The sequence below is a fragment of the Loxodonta africana genome, chromosome 15 (assembly GCF_030014295.1).
Source record: "Loxodonta africana isolate mLoxAfr1 chromosome 15, mLoxAfr1.hap2, whole genome shotgun sequence".
In the NCBI taxonomy this organism is placed as follows: Eukaryota; Metazoa; Chordata; class Mammalia; order Proboscidea; family Elephantidae; genus Loxodonta; species Loxodonta africana.
This window is the reverse complement of record NC_087356.1, coordinates 75,325,166-75,342,283: the sequence shown is the minus strand read 5'-3', so window position 1 is coordinate 75,342,283 and position 17,118 is coordinate 75,325,166. Positions and strand designations below refer to the sequence as shown.

Sequence of the window (17,118 nt, the reverse complement as noted above, 5' to 3'; positions counted from 1 at the left end):
CAATTGGCTTAGAAGTCCCCTTAAGCCATAGTCCCCAAACCCCCGCCCTTGCTCCGCTGACCTTCGAAGCATTCAGTTTATCCCGGAAACTTCTTTGCTTTTGGTCCAGTCCAGTTGAGCTGACCTTCCCTGTATTGAGTATTGTCCTTCCCTTCACCTAAAGTAGTTCTTATCTAGTAACTAATCAGTAAATAACCCTCTCCCACTCTCCCTCCCGCCCCCCTCTCGTATACTGTTAGTTTTTGATATTGTTCTTTTAATCATAAGCCGTCTTCTCCAGACTGCTCCTACTTTACTCTCTTTATTTGCTGTTATGATATTCTCAGATGCCTTTTAAGTGGCCCTGTCCTATTTCAAAATGTCTCCAGTGACTTGGATGGAAACTTGGAAGGGATCTTGCTGCATTTGCAGATAATACAATGTGAGAGAGAGAGCTCTTATTCTGAGTGAAACGATCAGGATTCAGAAACGGAAACTAACATTCGTGGATGGATTTAATACGCCATTCTCAGGCACATTTAATTCTCATAATAACATTGTGGTGTTGGTGTTATCTTCATTTTAGAGATAGGAAAATTAAGGCTCAAGGAGGATCACCTGATCGGTAACAGAATGGGATATTTATTTAGGTTTCTATCTTAGTCATCTAGTGCTGCTATAACAGAAATATTACAGGTGGATGGCTTTAACAAAGAGAAATGTGTTGTCTCACGATCTAGGAGGCTAGAAGTCTGAATTCAGGCTCCAGCTCTAGGGGAAGGCTTTCTCTCTCTGTCAGCTCTAGGGAAAGGTCCTTGTCATCAATCTTCCCTGTTTGAGGAGCTTCTCAGAACCCCAGGTCCGAAGGACCTGCTGTTCTCCTGGCTCTTATTTCTTGGTGGTGCGGGGTCCCGGTATCTCTCTGCTCACTTCTCTCTTTTGCATCTCAAAAGAGATTGACTTAAAACACAACCTAATCTTGTAGATTGAGTCCTGCTTCATTAACATAACTGCCATTAATCCCACCTCATTAACATCACAGAGGTAGGATATACAACACATAGGAAAATCATATCAGATGACAAAATGGTGAACAGTCACACAATACTGGGAATCATGGCCTAGCCAAGTTGACACACACTTTGGGGGGACACAATTCAATCCATGATGTTTTCTTTATACAAAGTTATGGTCTTTCTGTTATACCATGTTGAAAGGTCATATCAGGGCAGAATACATAAAAACTAACAGAGATTAAATAGGGATTAGTGTAAATTTTGAGTCCCTGGGTGGTGCAAATGGCTAACTCAGCTCTTAGCTGCTAACCGAGAGGTCAGAGGGTCAAGGTCACCCAGAGGCACCTCAGAAGAAAGACCTGGTGATCTACTTCAAAAAATCAGCTATTGAAACCCCTGTGGAGCACAGTTCTGCTCTAACGCACATGGATCCTCCTGAGTCAGGATCCACTTGATGGCAGCTGGAACTGGTAGTGACCTCTGGGGCATTAAAATAAGGGCATATTGACCCCAAACTCCCCAAAATTATAATAGGAACATCGAGCCAAATAAGCAACAGTGCAATAAGTTTAACAAAGCGGAAATGAGCATTATCACCAAGAGCGCCTCACTGCCAATTAACTCACTAATTGGCATTTTTTAAGTCAGTTTCTTCAGCCTGTTTCAACTTTATCTTATTCACAAAGATGTTGCTTGGTTCCAAACCAAAAACCAAACCCACTGCTGTCAAGTCAGTTCTGACTCATAGCAATGCCACTGGGATTTCCAAGGCTGTAAATCTCTGTGGAAGCAGACCGCCGCACATTTCCCCTGCGAAGCAACTGGTGGGTTCACACTGCCCACCTTTTTTGGTTCACAGCCAAGTACCTTAACCACTGCACCACCAGGGCTCCTGTTGCTTGGTTATGGGGTCTTAAAATCAGAATGTGCTATATCCACAATTTTTCCCAACCCGTTAATCTGATAACCCTATCAGAAGAGGAAACAGTTATTGTGGCATGATTCTGTCCCTGGGGGCTACTGTGTTCTCTTCTAGGTGCCCATTAATCATCTGTTTAATGATCATTTTAAGAATTTTCAGAGATTAACAACAAGCTTATTCCTAGTTTCTAAAACCCATGTTTTCCTGCTTTCCAAATATTGAGACAGGTTCCATATTGTTGACAAAAAACTTGAACAACCTCCTGCTTTATTACTCAGCTGAAGTTTGAGTATAGTTTACCACATTTGTACCAAGTTAAATACTTCCGTGTTGGGGAGCCGAGTGTTTTTGAAACTAATCCTCTCTGAGCAGAAAGGCCCATCTGACTCTCCTGTATAAAATGGCAGCCTCTCCCCTCTCCCTCACTCTCTTTATGTTCCATTTCAGTCCTTATCCCCATTTGAAATCATACATTTGTGTGTTTGCTTATTTGCCGACTCTTTCTCTTGACAGAAGGTAAGTTCCATGAAGGCAGACCCTTTGTTTTATACATCACCATGTTCTCAGCTTCTGGTATGGTATTTGGTTCATAGTGTTGTTGTTTGCTATCGAGTTTCTTTCGACTCGTAGTGTCCTCATGTGACAGAGTAGAACTGCCCTATAGGGTTTCCTAGGCTGTAACCTTTACAGGAGCAAATCACCAGGTTGTTTTTCCTGCAGAGCAGCTCATGCTGAATGCTTAACCATTGTGCGACCAGAGCTCCTTTGATTCATAGTCTTGTTGTTATTAGGTACCACTGAGTTGGTTCTGATTCATAGTGACCCTGTGTACAACAAAACGAAACACTGCCAGGTTCTGAGTCATGCTCACAGTTGTTGCTGTGTTTGAGCCCATTGTTGCAGCCCCTCTGTCAGTCCATCCTGTTGAGAGTCTTCCTTTTTTTTGCTGACCCGCTACTTTACCAAGCATGGTGTCCTTCTCCAGGGACTCATCCCTTCGGATAACACGTCCAACATCATAATTCAAAGGCATCAATTCTTCGGTCTTCCTTATTCATTGTCCAGCTTTCAGATGCATATGAGGCAATTGTAAATATCACGGCTTAGGTCAGGTGCACCTTGTCCTCAAAGTGACATCTTTGCTTTTTAATACTTTAAAGGTATCTTTTGCAGTGGCTTCGCCAAATGCAGTGCATTGATTTCTTGACTACTGCTTCCATGGGTGTTGATCGTGGATTCAAGTAAAATGAAATCCTTGACAACTTCAGCCTTTTCTCTGTTTATCATGATGTAGCTTTTTGGTCCAGTTGTGAGGATTTTTGTTTCCCTTATGTTGAGGTGTAATCCGTACTAAAGACTGTGGTCTTTGATCTTCATTAGTAAGTGCTTCAAGTCCTCTTTGCTTTCTGATACCCCATTCTTCATATAGTCCAGCTTCTCAGATTATTTGCTCAGCATACAGACTGAATAAGTATGAGAGAATACAACCCTGACATACACCTTTCCTGATTTTAAACCATGTAGTATTCCCTTATTCTGTTCCAACAACTGCCTCCTGGTCTACGTATAGGTTCCTCATGAGCACAATTACATGCTCTAGAGCTCCCATTCTTTGCAATGTTATCTGTAATTTGTTATGATCTACAAAGCCCAATGCCTTTGCATAGTCAGTAAAATACAGGTAAACATCTTTCTGGTATTCTCTGCTTTCAGCCAACATCCACCTGACATCAGCAGTGATAGCCCTCATTCCACGTCTTCTTCTGAATCCAGCTTGAATTTTGGCAGTTTCCTGTTGATGTAAGGCTGTAGCCATTTTTAAGATATCCTCAGCAAAATTTTGCTTGCATGTGATATTAATGATATTGTTTGATAATTTCTGTATTCCATTGGATCACATTTCTTTGGAATGCACACCAATATGGATCTCTTCCAGTCTGTTGGCCAGGTAGCTGTCTTCCATATTTCTTGGCATAGATGGATGAACGCTTCCAGCGTTGCACCTCTTTGTTGAAGCATCTCAGTTGATATTCTGTCAATTCTTGGAGCCTTGTTTTTCGTCAATGCCTTCAGTGCAGCTTGGACTTCTTCCTTCAGTACCATGGGCACTGAACAGTACATTATAGAACAGCATGTAACGGAACTCCGGGATGCATTGCTTTTCGTGAGATGAGGGATTACAGTTTGTAAAAAGCCTAACAGATGACTTTGATACCACCCCTCTCTCCATTGAGAATCACTGTATTAGAGACAATTAAAAAAAAAAAAATTGATCTGAAGTGTGTGCCTCCATCCTAGAGTCTCACGCAGAGGAGTTTTAATTCTTTGGTGTCTATACGGATGAGGACAGTCACTACCGCATTCCGCACTCCCTACACCCTCACACCTTTTCATCTCTAGGAAGATATCTCTGGATCCTTTATCTAGTCCCCGACCATCCTGGTTGCTCTCATGTGAACATTATCTAGTTTATCCATCTTTGTCTCAAAATGTCATACCCAGAAATGGATGCAGTGCTTCAGATAGAAAAGGGAACTGCCTGTTCTTTATCCTAGAATGGAGTTTCTCTGATGTGGCTGATTCTAATGCACCAGTGTGGAGCCTGCAGAAACCACGCACGCTCAGCCCCATGTTTCTGCCTAGTAGGCTGGGGGCAGGCCCTAGGAATCTGTGATTTTTTAAGTTCCCCAGAACACCTGACTAAGATTCATTATTGTAGATTACTCTCAGATTATGACAAAGGATCAGGGATCTCTTTAGTGATTTCTTTTAGTATTCATTTTCTGGGACGTCACTTTGAAGCCCTGGTTAAATGAGTGTATTTGGGGTCAAGGGTTTTTAAGCTGGGGTTCATGCATTGCTCACAGTATTGGTATGAGATGGTATAATTATTGTATGAAAAACTATGTGTGCATGGGGAGGGGGGCAAGAGGAAGGAAGGGCTTAGGGCCCGAGTCCCAGTGAGGAAAGTATTATTTAAACTTAGGAAACCAAGACGGAATTCCCAAAGTGAGGCCTGAGGAATGCGCACCTTAGAGTGTAGGCTCTCTTCCTGTGACTGCTGTGACAAATTACCAGACACTTAACTGGCTTAAACAACACAGACTTATTATCTTAGAGTTTTGTATTTATGATCTTATGGGTCTCATTGGGCTAAAATCAAGGTGTCAGCAGTACTCCTTCCTTCTGGGGGTTATAGAAGAGAATCTGTTTCCTTGCCTTGTCCAGCTTCTACAGACTGCCCACATGTCTTGGCTCGCGACGCCTTCTTTCATTTTCAAAGCCAGCAACATCGCATCTCTCTGACCGCTCATCTGTCTTCACATCGTTCTTTCTGACCACAACGGGGAAAGGTTCAATGCTTTGAAGAACCTATATGATTAGATTGGGCCCACCTGGATAATTTAGGAGGCCCTCCCCATCTCAGGGTCCTTAGCTTAGTATCAGAGTCCCTTTGCCGAGCAAAGTAACATAGTGAGAAGTTCCAGGGATTGTGACCTGGTCACCTTTGGCTTGGAGTAGCCAGACTAACTTTAGACCCTACTCACAGGGTTTCTATGGTAGCACTTCCCTTGTCCAGGACTGGCTCAGGAATTGGGCAGGCAGGTGTGAGTCTGTATGATGAAGACCTGAAGTATTTGTACCTGGGCCAGCCCAGATGGCATGGGGGCAATAGCTTTGATTTCTTTAGCCCTTTCCTTCCTCCCACTTTTTTAGGGTCATTTACAATCATATTGTCACTGCTTTGTATTTAGAGCCTCCCATGCAATTCAAATCTCCTTTCAGAACTGGAGAGAACATCAAATTATGGTTAATAATCCAGGCATAGATTTGCATAACTTAATTTTTATCAGTGCTTTTTGTTGGCATTATTTCATTGTATGTAAAATGCTTTGAAAAACCTATGCAATTAACCGTGTCACATAAAGTAGGCCTGCCTCTTCGTATTATTGTTATTCATCTCACTATTACTATTGCTCAACCCAGTGATCACTGTCACTCTAAGCTGCAAAATAATGACAATAATAGAATAAATAGTAGTATTGTCAAATAATAGCTACAATTTGCTGACCCCTGCTATGAGCTGGGCACTATTCCAGGTGCTTGGTCTGTATAGATCCTCATATCACAGTAGTGATGGAATCGTCACTCCAGTCTTATGTAGGGGAACTGGACCTTGGGGATATCAAGCAACATGCTCAAGCTCACACAGAGCCAGGATTGAAACCCAGGTTTGTTTGACTCCAAAGCTCTCACTCTTCCTGAAGACAGATTCCATTTGTTAGTGTTAAATAACAGGGTATCGTCCTTTCAGCCTCGATTCTACCATTCTTCATTCCAGAGTTGTTATTTTAAAGCAGGAGCTGACTACTTGGAAGAATTCAAGCTTTTTTTCCTTAACACAAGTAAACCAGACCAGCCTGAGTACTGGGCCTTGAGTTTCTCAACATGGCCCACGCCTGTGAGTTTAAGAAGGTTCTTTGTGTTTCAGCCACGCACAGCACGTTGACCTGTACGGGCAGGGAGTTCAGGTGTGAGGATGGCGAGACCTGCATCGTGCTGTCTGAGCGCTGCGACGGCTTCCTGGACTGCTCTGACGGCAGCGACGAGATGGCCTGCAGTGGTGGGTACTGCCCAAGTGCCTAGTCTGAATGGCTTCATTCAGCCACTCCAGAGCTTGTTCCGAAGGCTCCTGGGTGGGCCTCTAGCTAGAACCCCTTTTAGGTTTTCCTACATCTGAAAATGAGACCGACTTTTGGACCACCAGGTGAAGTGAGGCTTGGCCCAACTCTGATATAACGTCCAGGCAGCTTCATCCTCAAAAGACAGGCCTGGTGACCTTCTGAAAGGTCACAACCTTGAAAACCTTATGGAACAGTTTTACTCCTCGCACATGGTGTCAGTGTCGCCATGACTCAGAATTGACTAGATGGCAACTCACCCTGGTAGCGAAGAGCTGGCTTTAGCTTTGTTTCAGATGGCCTTCCCACCTCGAGTTGATGCCCATGACTCACACACTGCCTTGAGCTCGCTGGTGAAGGTTAACTCAGTTCTTCTGTCTGGAGAGTCCTTAGTCATGGATCTTCCTTTGGCCTTGAAATCCAAGGGTTTGTAACATGTAACTTTCTTTTACTTTTCCTCTTCTGTCTATAGACGAGCTAACTGTATACAAAGTGCAGAATCTCCAGTGGACAGCTGACTTCTCAGGGGATGTAACTTTGACCTGGATGCGGCCCAAAAAAATGCCTTCTTCTTGCGTTTATAACGTCTACTACAGGTGGGTCTCATCTTTGCCGTGGCAGAAGAAAATCGCATCTTCATTGCCACCAGATGCTCCGTAAAGTCTCTGGTGATGTGGCTGGTGTGGCTCTGAGTCATGCATCTGAGCCATCCCATGCTGCTTCTGTCTGACTCCATCTCTATTCTTTTGGCCAGGGTGGTTGGAGAGAGCATATGGAAGGCTCTGGAGACCCACAGCAATAAAACAAGCGCTGTGTTAAAAGTCTTAAAACCAGATACCACCTATCAGGTTAAAGTACAGGTCCAGTGTCTGAGCAAGGTACACAACACCAACGACTTTGTGAACCTGAGGACTCCGGAAGGATGTAAGTAACATAGTTTACGTTTATGGCCTACGCGCAACTCTAAGTGGGCTAGTAAAGATTCTTCAGAGAGTTTCCAAAGGATGCTCAGAGGCGTGGAAGCATAGCCACTTGCGTGTGCCTTTGCTTTCTTTTAGTTTCATGTTCTTGCCTGAGTTGTTGAACATTTATTCTCTGTATTAGCTCAGATGATGTTCTTCTATTTTCAGAAGTTAATTTCAGATTCTCTCCACCATTGCCCTCTTTTTCACTTCTTGGTAGTTCCTGCCTCCTGCCTTCCTTCTTTAGGTACTTCCCAGTACTTGGTACTTAGGAGCTCACCGTCACTGACATCTAAGGCATGTCTAAGAAGTATTGTCCACCACTCGTCTGTTAGCTGGTTGTACTGTGGTATCGTACTGTGGGTGGCTTGTGTGTTGCTGTGGTGCTGACAGTTATGCCACAGGTGTTTCACATACCAGCAGGGTCTTCCATGGTAGAGAGGTTTCAGCGGAGCTTCCAGACTAAGACTACAATCTACTTTTGTAATTTAACCAGTGAAAACTCCATGAATCACAGATTATTGTCCAAGACTTCGACTTGCTTACTTTGGACTTATCATCAGGAGGGACGGATCGCTGGAAAAGGGTATCGTGTTTGGTCAAGTGGAGGACCAGTGAAGGCGAGAGAAACCCTCAGTGAGATGGACAGACACAATGACTACAACACAGTGAGCTCAAACACACCAGTGATCACGAAGGTAGTGCAGGACCGGACAGTGTTTCATTGTTGTACATGGGGTTGCCGTGAATTGGAGCTGACTTTCTGGCAGTTAGCAATAAGAAGAACAAGAAATATTGTGCCTCTTTTTAAGAAATATACTGAAACCCATGTGTCCAAGAAGGTCCCTACTCCCTTCGCCCTCTTTAAAGCAGTTGATATTGGGTAGTTTCTGCTTATTCCAGTGATGTTTTTCCGTTGCCTAAAATATTTTTGTGAACTCCTCATTTGCAACTGCCATTAGAACCTGTGGAACTATCTTTAAAATATCCCTATCCTTAATTTTCCTTCCACTGTTATTAGCTGAGCACCCACTGTTTCCCAGGTGTTGTTAAGAGTTAAAGATTCAGAGGTAAATAAGACACGATCCCTGCCCTTAAAGGGCTTGCAGGCCACTAATTGTGCATGAATATTCTTCTTCTATGAGCTGTCAACATGGGTAGATACTCTTTGCGGTCAAAAGGAATTTTGACTATGAACCATTGTGGGCTTTTAACCTGGCTCTGAAGACAAGCACAAGAGAAGATCCAGAAGTATCTCGAACATGCCAGCACTAAGCTCATTAACGTGTCTGCTTTGAAGGTGATCACATTCATGTGGATGTAGTTCTGAAATGTTAGGAAGTAAGTCTCATTCCTTTGTGGTCATTCTCAGGGTTCTCTGTTTTGTTGTATGAGAAGGTGAGTCAGCAGGTGCTGTCCTTGACAATTAAGGTCTCAAAATTGAAGACCCAGAAGCAATGGTGAGTCAGCCTGCCTGGGTGATTCCATCCTGCAGCCCGTGTGAGCCACAAATTGATATCAAAAGAGACGAAGCCATGATCTGATGTGTGGACAATAGGGAGATAGATAGCCGTTGTCAGTGGTGACTCATGATGACCTTGTGTACAATAGAACAAAAACATTGTCCGGTCCTTTGTCGTCCTCATGATCGTTGGCACATTCCAGTCCATCTCTGTGGCTATTTTGCTAATCCATCTTACCTAAGATCTGCCTCATCTTTGCCAGCCATCTACTTCCGTAAACGTGATGTCCTTCACCAGCAATTGATCCTTCTTGATGATGTGTCCAAAGCAAGTAAGTCAAACAGTGTTCCATTGTGATCCATAAGGTTTTCTTTGGCTAATTTTCAGAAGTTGATCACTAGGCCTTTCTTCCTACTGTTTTAGTATGGAAGCTCTGCTGAAACCTGCCCACCATGGGTGACCCTGCTGGTGTTCGAAATACCAGTTGTGTAGCTTCCGGCATCACAGCAACACACAAGCCTCCACAGTGTGATAGGCTGTCCACGTGGTGGGTGTAGATAGTACATCCTGCATTCTAGAGGAAGAGGAAGGGTTTGGTATCGTCGTGAGGACAAGCCGACAGCCTTTTCTAGTGGATGGTCCCAATGCCAGTTCTAGATTCTTTCTTGTTCTTGTTTTAAGCTCAGGAAAATTTCTAGTTAACTAGTCTGTAGGGTTGCTATGAGTCAGAATCAACTCAGTGGCACAAAACAATGACAATAGTATGTAGGTGGGCGCTAACACCAGGTTCACTCTTTTCTAGTGCCAGATGCCCCTCAAAATCTGCAGCTGTCACTCTACAACGAAGCCGAAGGTGTGATTGTGGGTCACTGGACTCCCCCTGCACACACCCATGGCCTTGTCCGAGAATACATTGTAAGTATCTTCCATGTGTGTTAGGGGAGCAAGAGATTTTTGACGTTAGAGCAAAGTGGTGCTGTCTGTGATGAGGAGCCGTACAGATACGGCACAGCCTTGTAAATTAGGACTCGTCTGTTACAACATGTCATGTCCATCCTTCCTCCTACATCCCTCTGTCTTCCTACATCCTTGAAGCTATTAGGATACCCCAGACTTTTTTTTTTTTACTGTTTTGTTTTAATTTTACTGTGGTAAAATGTAAATATGTATATGTATATAACAAAAAGTCTGCCATTGTAACCATTTTTAAGTCTACATTTCCGTGACATTGCTTTCTCCAAGTTGTCCTATCATCACCACTATTCATTTCCAAAAGTTTTACATCACCCCAAACAAAAACTCAAGACCTCCTCAGCGATAGCTCCCATTTCCACCTGCTGGGGCCCCGGGGGACCACTAGTAAACTTTGTCTCCCTGCATTTGCCTCGTCTTCATGTTTCGTGTATATGGTATTTATCCATTTGTGACGGACTGAATTCTGCTCAGCATGATGCTTTCAGGGTCTGTTCATGTGGTAGCAGGTATGAGAAAGTCATTTCTCTTTATGGCGGAATCGTAGCCTTTGGCTACCTTTTGCTAACATGTCTTCTTCTCACTTCAGGTAGAGTACAGCAGGAGCGGTTCCAAGATATGGACCTCCCAGAGGGCTGATAGTAACTCCACAGAAATAAAGGACTTGCTGGTCAATGCTCTCTACACTGTCAGAGTGAGTGCGAACATCCCTCTCAGCCAGCAGGGCAGCTATAGAACTTAGTGTTGTGGTTGTCACTTCATGAGAACTTCATGAGGTACATATTAGTACTCTACAGAATCCCCAACCCCTCACCTTGGGAGTCATGGTTTTCTTTCAGTTTCTTAAACGGATACCACAGAGAACTTGACACCAGACTGCCCCCAGATAACCAGGAACTTAAAAAAGCATGCAGCTTTTATCTGCTTTTCACCCAGATACTCTGCTAACTTTCTAGCTCCTATACTTCTGTGCCCACATCTTTTCTGCTTGTCTTCGGCTGCAGGTGATACAGAGCTGTAATAAGTGGCATTTATAAACGGATATTGTGAAGCTATTAAATATATTATTACTATCTAACAGAAAGGAGATAGATTTTGTGCAAAACATGCTTATTGAGACCATCAAATGTGCATGTAAGAGGTTCCCTTACACTGATCATTGCCTCAGGACCCTTTTTTCTTAAATAACACTTTATTTTAGAGCAGTTTTAGGTTTACAGAAAAATTGCACTGAAGTAGCAAGTTCCCATATACTGCATCCCACACACACAGTTGGTCCGATTACTAACATATTCGCATTTCTGTGGTACATTTGCTACAGTCGGTGAACAGATATTGACGCATGGTTATTAACTGAAGTCCGTAGGCTGCACTGGTGGTTTTTCTTTTTGTTGTACAGCCCTGTGAGCTTTGACAAATGCATAATGTCATATTCCACTGTGCTAGCATTCTGCTGAATAGTTTCACTACCCTAAAAATGCCCTGTTTCATCTTTCCCTTCTCCCCTCCGAACCTCAGCAATGCCTTTTTCATGTGTGTGTGTTTGTGTGTGCCTATACAGACACACATACACACATCATGTATGTATGTGCATATACAGACACAAACACACACATCCTGTATGTATGTGTATATACAGACACACACACAGATCCTGTATGTATGTGTATATATAGATAAAGACACGTACCTCTGCCCTTTAGAAAAACTGTGACGTGTCGGTCGATGGAAAGTCCATTATCTAGCACTGTCATGCCTCCCTTGACCCAGATCCCTCCCTTTTGTAGCTTTCCCCTCTCATTGGGGTTGCAGGAGTCTCTGAATGCCCTGGATCACTCTGTATATAATTTTTTCCATCCTCATTGCCAAAGTCTCCCCTCTTTAGCTCGTTCAGAATTCTTGCTGTATGGTATATTGCCTTTATTTCACACTAATTCACACTCTGCTTTGAAAAGGTGGCTGCGGTGACTAGTCGTGGGATAGGAAACTGGAGCGATTCTAAATCCATTACCACCATAAAAGGAAAAGGTAAATGAGTCCAGCATTTGCAGATTTAGAGAAGAGAGACCCCCTTGGAGCTTACTTTGAGTGCAACTGGAAAGCGGAGAAGCATGGATTAGAAAACTCCCCTTTTCCCCCAAACACACACATTTCTAGGGGTATTTACAGTGCTTTGGGTACAAAGTTCTTTGGGGTGACTGTTGAATGTCTTCCTCCCCTTGGAACTGAGCGTTTCTTATAATGCAAACATACAAAGGATTCCCAGAGGTCATCCTGCCCAACCCTTTATGCTCAGGTTGCATAGCATTCACTGTACTCCAAACAGAAGGAGTCCTTCCTTCTTAATAAAGATGATTTTGTCCGTGTTTCATTTATGGGGTTTGAAGAAAGCAGCCTTGCTGATGTTCGTTAACTTCTCCCACTGACACAGAAACGCTCTGTGTAGGCTGTGGTTTCTAGTGCTAGAGCTGATACTGTTAACGCTCACTCTTTGCCAGGGGTCAAGCACTTCGGTGTTCGTATTAGTCAGGGTTCTGCAGAGACATAGAACCAGTAAGATTTATCTACCTATTGAGATACTGATTTATTTTAAGGAATTGGCTCATGCAGTTGTGGGGTTGGCAAGTACAAAATCTGTAGATGAGACAAACTGGGAATTCCAGCAGTTCCAGGTGGTGGGCTGGAAGCTGGCATAATAGCTATTTTACAGTCTTGAGCCAGAATCCTTTTCTTCTTGGCAGCTTCAGTTTTTTTGCTCATAAGGCTTTCAACTGATTGGGTGAGGCCCACCCACATTAGAGATTCATTTAAGGTCAACTGATTTAAATGTTAATTGCACATAAAGAACTTCATAGCAACATCTGGACTAGTGTTTGGCCAAACCACTAGGCACCAAGCTAGCCAGGTTGACACACAAGTGAACCATTATGGGTGCTCACTACTTCGCATACATTGGCTCATCTAACTGAACCCTCATAAAAAGAACAGCAACAGATAAGGAGACAGAAAGAGCTTATGCCCCCTGCCCCAGGTCACATAATGAGTACCTGGTAGAGCTGGGATTGGAACTGGATATGCCTGACTCCAAAGCCTTTGCTCTTCACCCCTGAGCTGTACCGCTACCCTGCCCTGGCCCACTCTACCCTGCGCTGCCCTGGCCCACCCTGCCCTGCCCTGCCCTGCCCTGCCCTGCCCTACCCTACCCTGCCCTGCCCTACCCTGCCCTGGCCCACCCTGACCTGTCCTACCCTACCCTGCCCTGCCCTACCCTGCCCTGGCCCACCCTGGCCTGCCCTGCCCTGGCCTGCCCTGCCCTGCCCTGCCTTGCCTTGCCCTGGCCTACCCGGCCCTGCCCTGCCCTGCCCTGCCCTGCCTAAGTGGCTGGCTCCTCGCATGTGTGCTGCACAGGGCAGAGATCGGGGCTGTCTCCTTTTCTCCACTCTTTCTCTGGTATCTAGTAAAGAACTTGTAAGAACTAACGAAACAGTTGTTAAATGAGTGAATTGAAAAATGAAAATAAAGGTTTTGGCTCACTTTGGGAGATAGAGTCTATATCATCTTCCCGAGTGATCATCCTGATCTTATTGCAGATGAGGAACTTGAGACGTGTTTCTGGGCCTGCAGGTGTTAAAATCAGAAGGGGGCTTGTGGCATAGGATGTTGTTAGGGGAGTTGACGGGAACCTGAGCTCTGCAAGAAACGGGTCTGGGGTTCTGCAGAGTCGCTGTCTGGTCGTTTCTGATATCTGGAGTCACTGATTTATTCTGCAATCAAGGCAGGAGGCAGCTAAGCTGAGCGAAGCTAATCGGTCTTTGGAGCAGAATATTTGTTGGTAGTAGAAAAAGTGCGCTGAATAACTCTCCTGGAGTTATCTTTATCGTTTCCCTCCACAAAATCAGGGTCAAAGCATATTGACCATGTTGTTGTTAGTTGCCATCGAGGTGGCTCCGACTCATGGTGACCTTATGTGTAACAGCACGAAATGTTTCTAGGTGCTGTGCCATCTTCATGGTCGTTTGCATGTTTGAATCCGTTGTTGTGGCCATTGTGCCTTCCAGCCTATGGAGCTCATCTTCTGTACTATATCAGACAGTATTCTGTTGTGATCCATAGAGTTTTCACTGGCTGATTTTTGAAAGTCACCATGGGTGACCCTGCTGGTATTTGAAATAATGGTGGCATAGCTTCCAGCGTCATAGCAACATGCCATCTACCACAATATGACAAACTGACAGGTGGGTGGTGGATTCTGACCATACATGCTGTAAAGAAGGGATATTGGAAGGTCAACAAAAAGCCTTGAATTCCCCAGGCACAAGTTACACCTGCATTTGCATCTCAGTGAGTATGTGCTTCTCATAAGCTTCTTTTAACATGATTTTTTTGATGAATCTTCTTGCATATGTTTTAGTTATGGTATATGCAGAAGGTATCTGTGTTACATTACAAAATATTTGTTGTGAATTATCTGTGACCTTGAATCTGTAAGAATACGCATAAGAAGATGACTTGGGCAGAACCAGCAGTTTTGTCGGTCAGAAGCACCAAATTGATTAGTTAATGTAGTGGATTAATAACAACAGTGGTGAAAGCGACCGTTTATTGGGCGCTGCTTGTACACCAAGCGCTGTGCTTGTTGTTTTATATAAAAGGATCTCTTTTAATCCCTGTAGGCCATTTGAGCTAAGTAGTATTCTCATTTTGTAGCTGAGGAATCTGGGGTTTGGAGAGACTTGTGGCTTGCCCCTAGGTCACTGTGATTTTCACTCAGGTCTGCTTTATAGCAGTCCCCAAGCCATTTCTGCTCTGAGCTGGCTGCCTGAAACTTCTAGTGCCCTGTCTTCTTCCTGTTGGAAACCCTGGTGGTATAGTGGTTAAGAGCTACAGGTGCTAACCAAGAGGTTGGCAGTTCTAATCCACCAACTGCTTTTTGAGCAGTTCTACTCTGTCCTATAGGGTTGCTATAGTTGAAATCAACTCGATGGCAATGGGTTTATCTTCTTCTGTTACTTAATTTTGCTTGAGCCCAACGTGGCTGATCAGCTGAAGGGGCTTCTTCAGATTTTAACACTTCTCTTTTGCCACCAAATCTTAGTCAACCCCTTTGAGCCTCTCTTGTCTGTATAAGGGACATGTATCCTGAGGGTCTAATATGCAAGCTATTGCTTAACATTATCTTCTGATAACATGTACTCCACTGAGCCCTTTTAGACTATGCCTGGCAGAGCACTGCCAACCTTCATGTGGCCAGACCTTCAAAGTGACAAGTACAAGACCCATCATTTGAACTGAGAGGAATCTTCTGTTGCTTACTCTTCCTCCTTGTCCGCTCAACTCTCAGTTTGAGTTCAGATCTTTTTGAGAGAGCCAGTTGCAAACTGGTTCTTTAACCTGTCATGTGACTCAAGGTGGGCCTTTATTGGCAGGGGAGAAAGGGGGAAAGGAACATTAGTTGAGTGCTGGGCATTTTACATACATTATTTCAGTTAATTTTCACAGCTCTGTGAGGTTCCTGGGTGGTGGAAACGATTAACACACTAGGCTGCTAACCAAAAGCTTGGAGGTTTGAGTCCACGAAGAGGTACCTTTGAAGAAAGGCCTGGTGATCTACTTCCAGGAAAGTCAGACATTGAAAACCCTGTGGAGCACAGTTGTACTCTGACACACATGGGATCACCACGAGGCAGGGTCTACTTGATGACAACTGTTCCGTTCTGTCGTGAAGAGTAGATACTATCTCTGGGCTCAGTGAGAATAAATAAGGTTTTATCGTTGCTCAGATGTCAGAATAGAAATTTGAACTTGAGTTTGTCAGACTCCAAAGGCCACGTTCTTTCCATTTGCCACCCACGTATTTACAGTTGGTGATTTACGATTTACACTCCTGTCCACCTTTGAAAAGGACTTGAACCCGCCAGGACCTTGTGAGTGTCAGTAAGCTGACACTCACTGTGACCCTGCCCCTTAAGGTCCAGGCTATGGCCAGGCTGTTTGGGGTATTACGTCATGGAACTTTTTTGCACAGACGAATTGCCAAGATAGCTGAGCAAGCCAGCATAACTCAGGATCCAACTTCAGCTTCAGGAAAACAGTGGTAAAAGAGATAAAAGAGCCAAAACAGCCAAAGAAACGCGCTTTCTTCCCCAACTGAAAGATCGCTTTGTGTCTTGAGTTGAAAACTCCTAAATCCTGCCTGCCTCACTTTTCATCACATGCTTTCTCTTTTTGAACTCTTATTTGTTTCCAGTGATCCCACCACCAGATATCCACATTGACAGCTACGGTGAAAATTCTCTAAGCTTTACCTTGACCATGAATAGTGACATCCAGGTAATGTTAAAATTTCAAAGTCGCAGCTGGGTGGGGCATTCCTTTGTATGGGAACCGAGACAACATAGTACAGGGAGATTAAGAAAAAGGAATGACTGGAACAGTGGAAGCTCACAGACCATAACTAGGTTGGCTCATCCCCCTGCGAAGAACAACTTGAGTCTTCACACGTAATTATTCTGCATCAGCCTGCTGCCCTGTTTTTTTTTTTAAACCCTATAATTAAATGGTTCACAGCTACAGTGCAAATAAAGAGTTGGCGTTAACAGAATACGTTTGCCCTGTAATTTTCAGCTTTATTGGATTTCCTGGTGCTAAGCGCTAATGCAGAGGTTCCCACAGGGGAGAGCAACCATCTTGTGAGATGCTCGGATACTTTGGAAACATATCCATCTGATATCCCCCTCTTCCAGCACACTGTCCCCTCCCCTTGGCCCACCTGCATTGCCCGTTTCACCATAGCTATGTCAGTCCGTGTAGTTTCTCACATTGAAAGTCCACTCCCACCCCCATAGTGTTCTATCTTGTCTGTCTGTCCCTCCTTGAATCCCTTCCGTCCATCAAGACGTGGTGGGACATGCAGCCTTCAGAGTCCTTGTGCCCATACCATGGCACCACTATTGAATTCCATTTGCTAAAGTACAATTTAATATCATACCCTTGGCTTCAGAGAGGGTCGAAGCAAGAAATGGCCTTATGTGCATCTTATCTGTAGTCTTTGGAATTGAGAACATTTGTTTGTTGTTCCCTATTTATAGAGTTGGGGCCCTGGTGGCACAGTGGTTAAGAGCT

General features: G+C 44.1%; 1 protein-coding gene across 3 annotated transcripts in view; it reads left to right on the top strand.

Moving 5' to 3' along the window:
• Positions 1–17,118, top strand: part of SORL1 (sortilin related receptor 1) — a 195,255-nt gene that overhangs the window by 153,401 nt on the left and 24,736 nt on the right. For 2 of the 3 annotated variants that reach the window (XM_003418269.4, XM_064268935.1), the window contains 7 exons: positions 6,410–6,541; positions 7,072–7,195; positions 7,354–7,523; positions 9,827–9,939; positions 10,586–10,690; positions 11,952–12,024; positions 16,244–16,326. In XM_003418269.4, coding sequence (XP_003418317.3) covers positions 6,410–6,541; positions 7,072–7,195; positions 7,354–7,523; positions 9,827–9,939; positions 10,586–10,690; positions 11,952–12,024; positions 16,244–16,326 — 800 coding nt within the window. The remainder of the gene's footprint in view (positions 1–6,409; positions 6,542–7,071; positions 7,196–7,353; positions 7,524–9,826; positions 9,940–10,585; positions 10,691–11,951; positions 12,025–16,243; positions 16,327–17,118) is intronic. The other variant, XM_064268936.1, reaches the window with a different exon arrangement.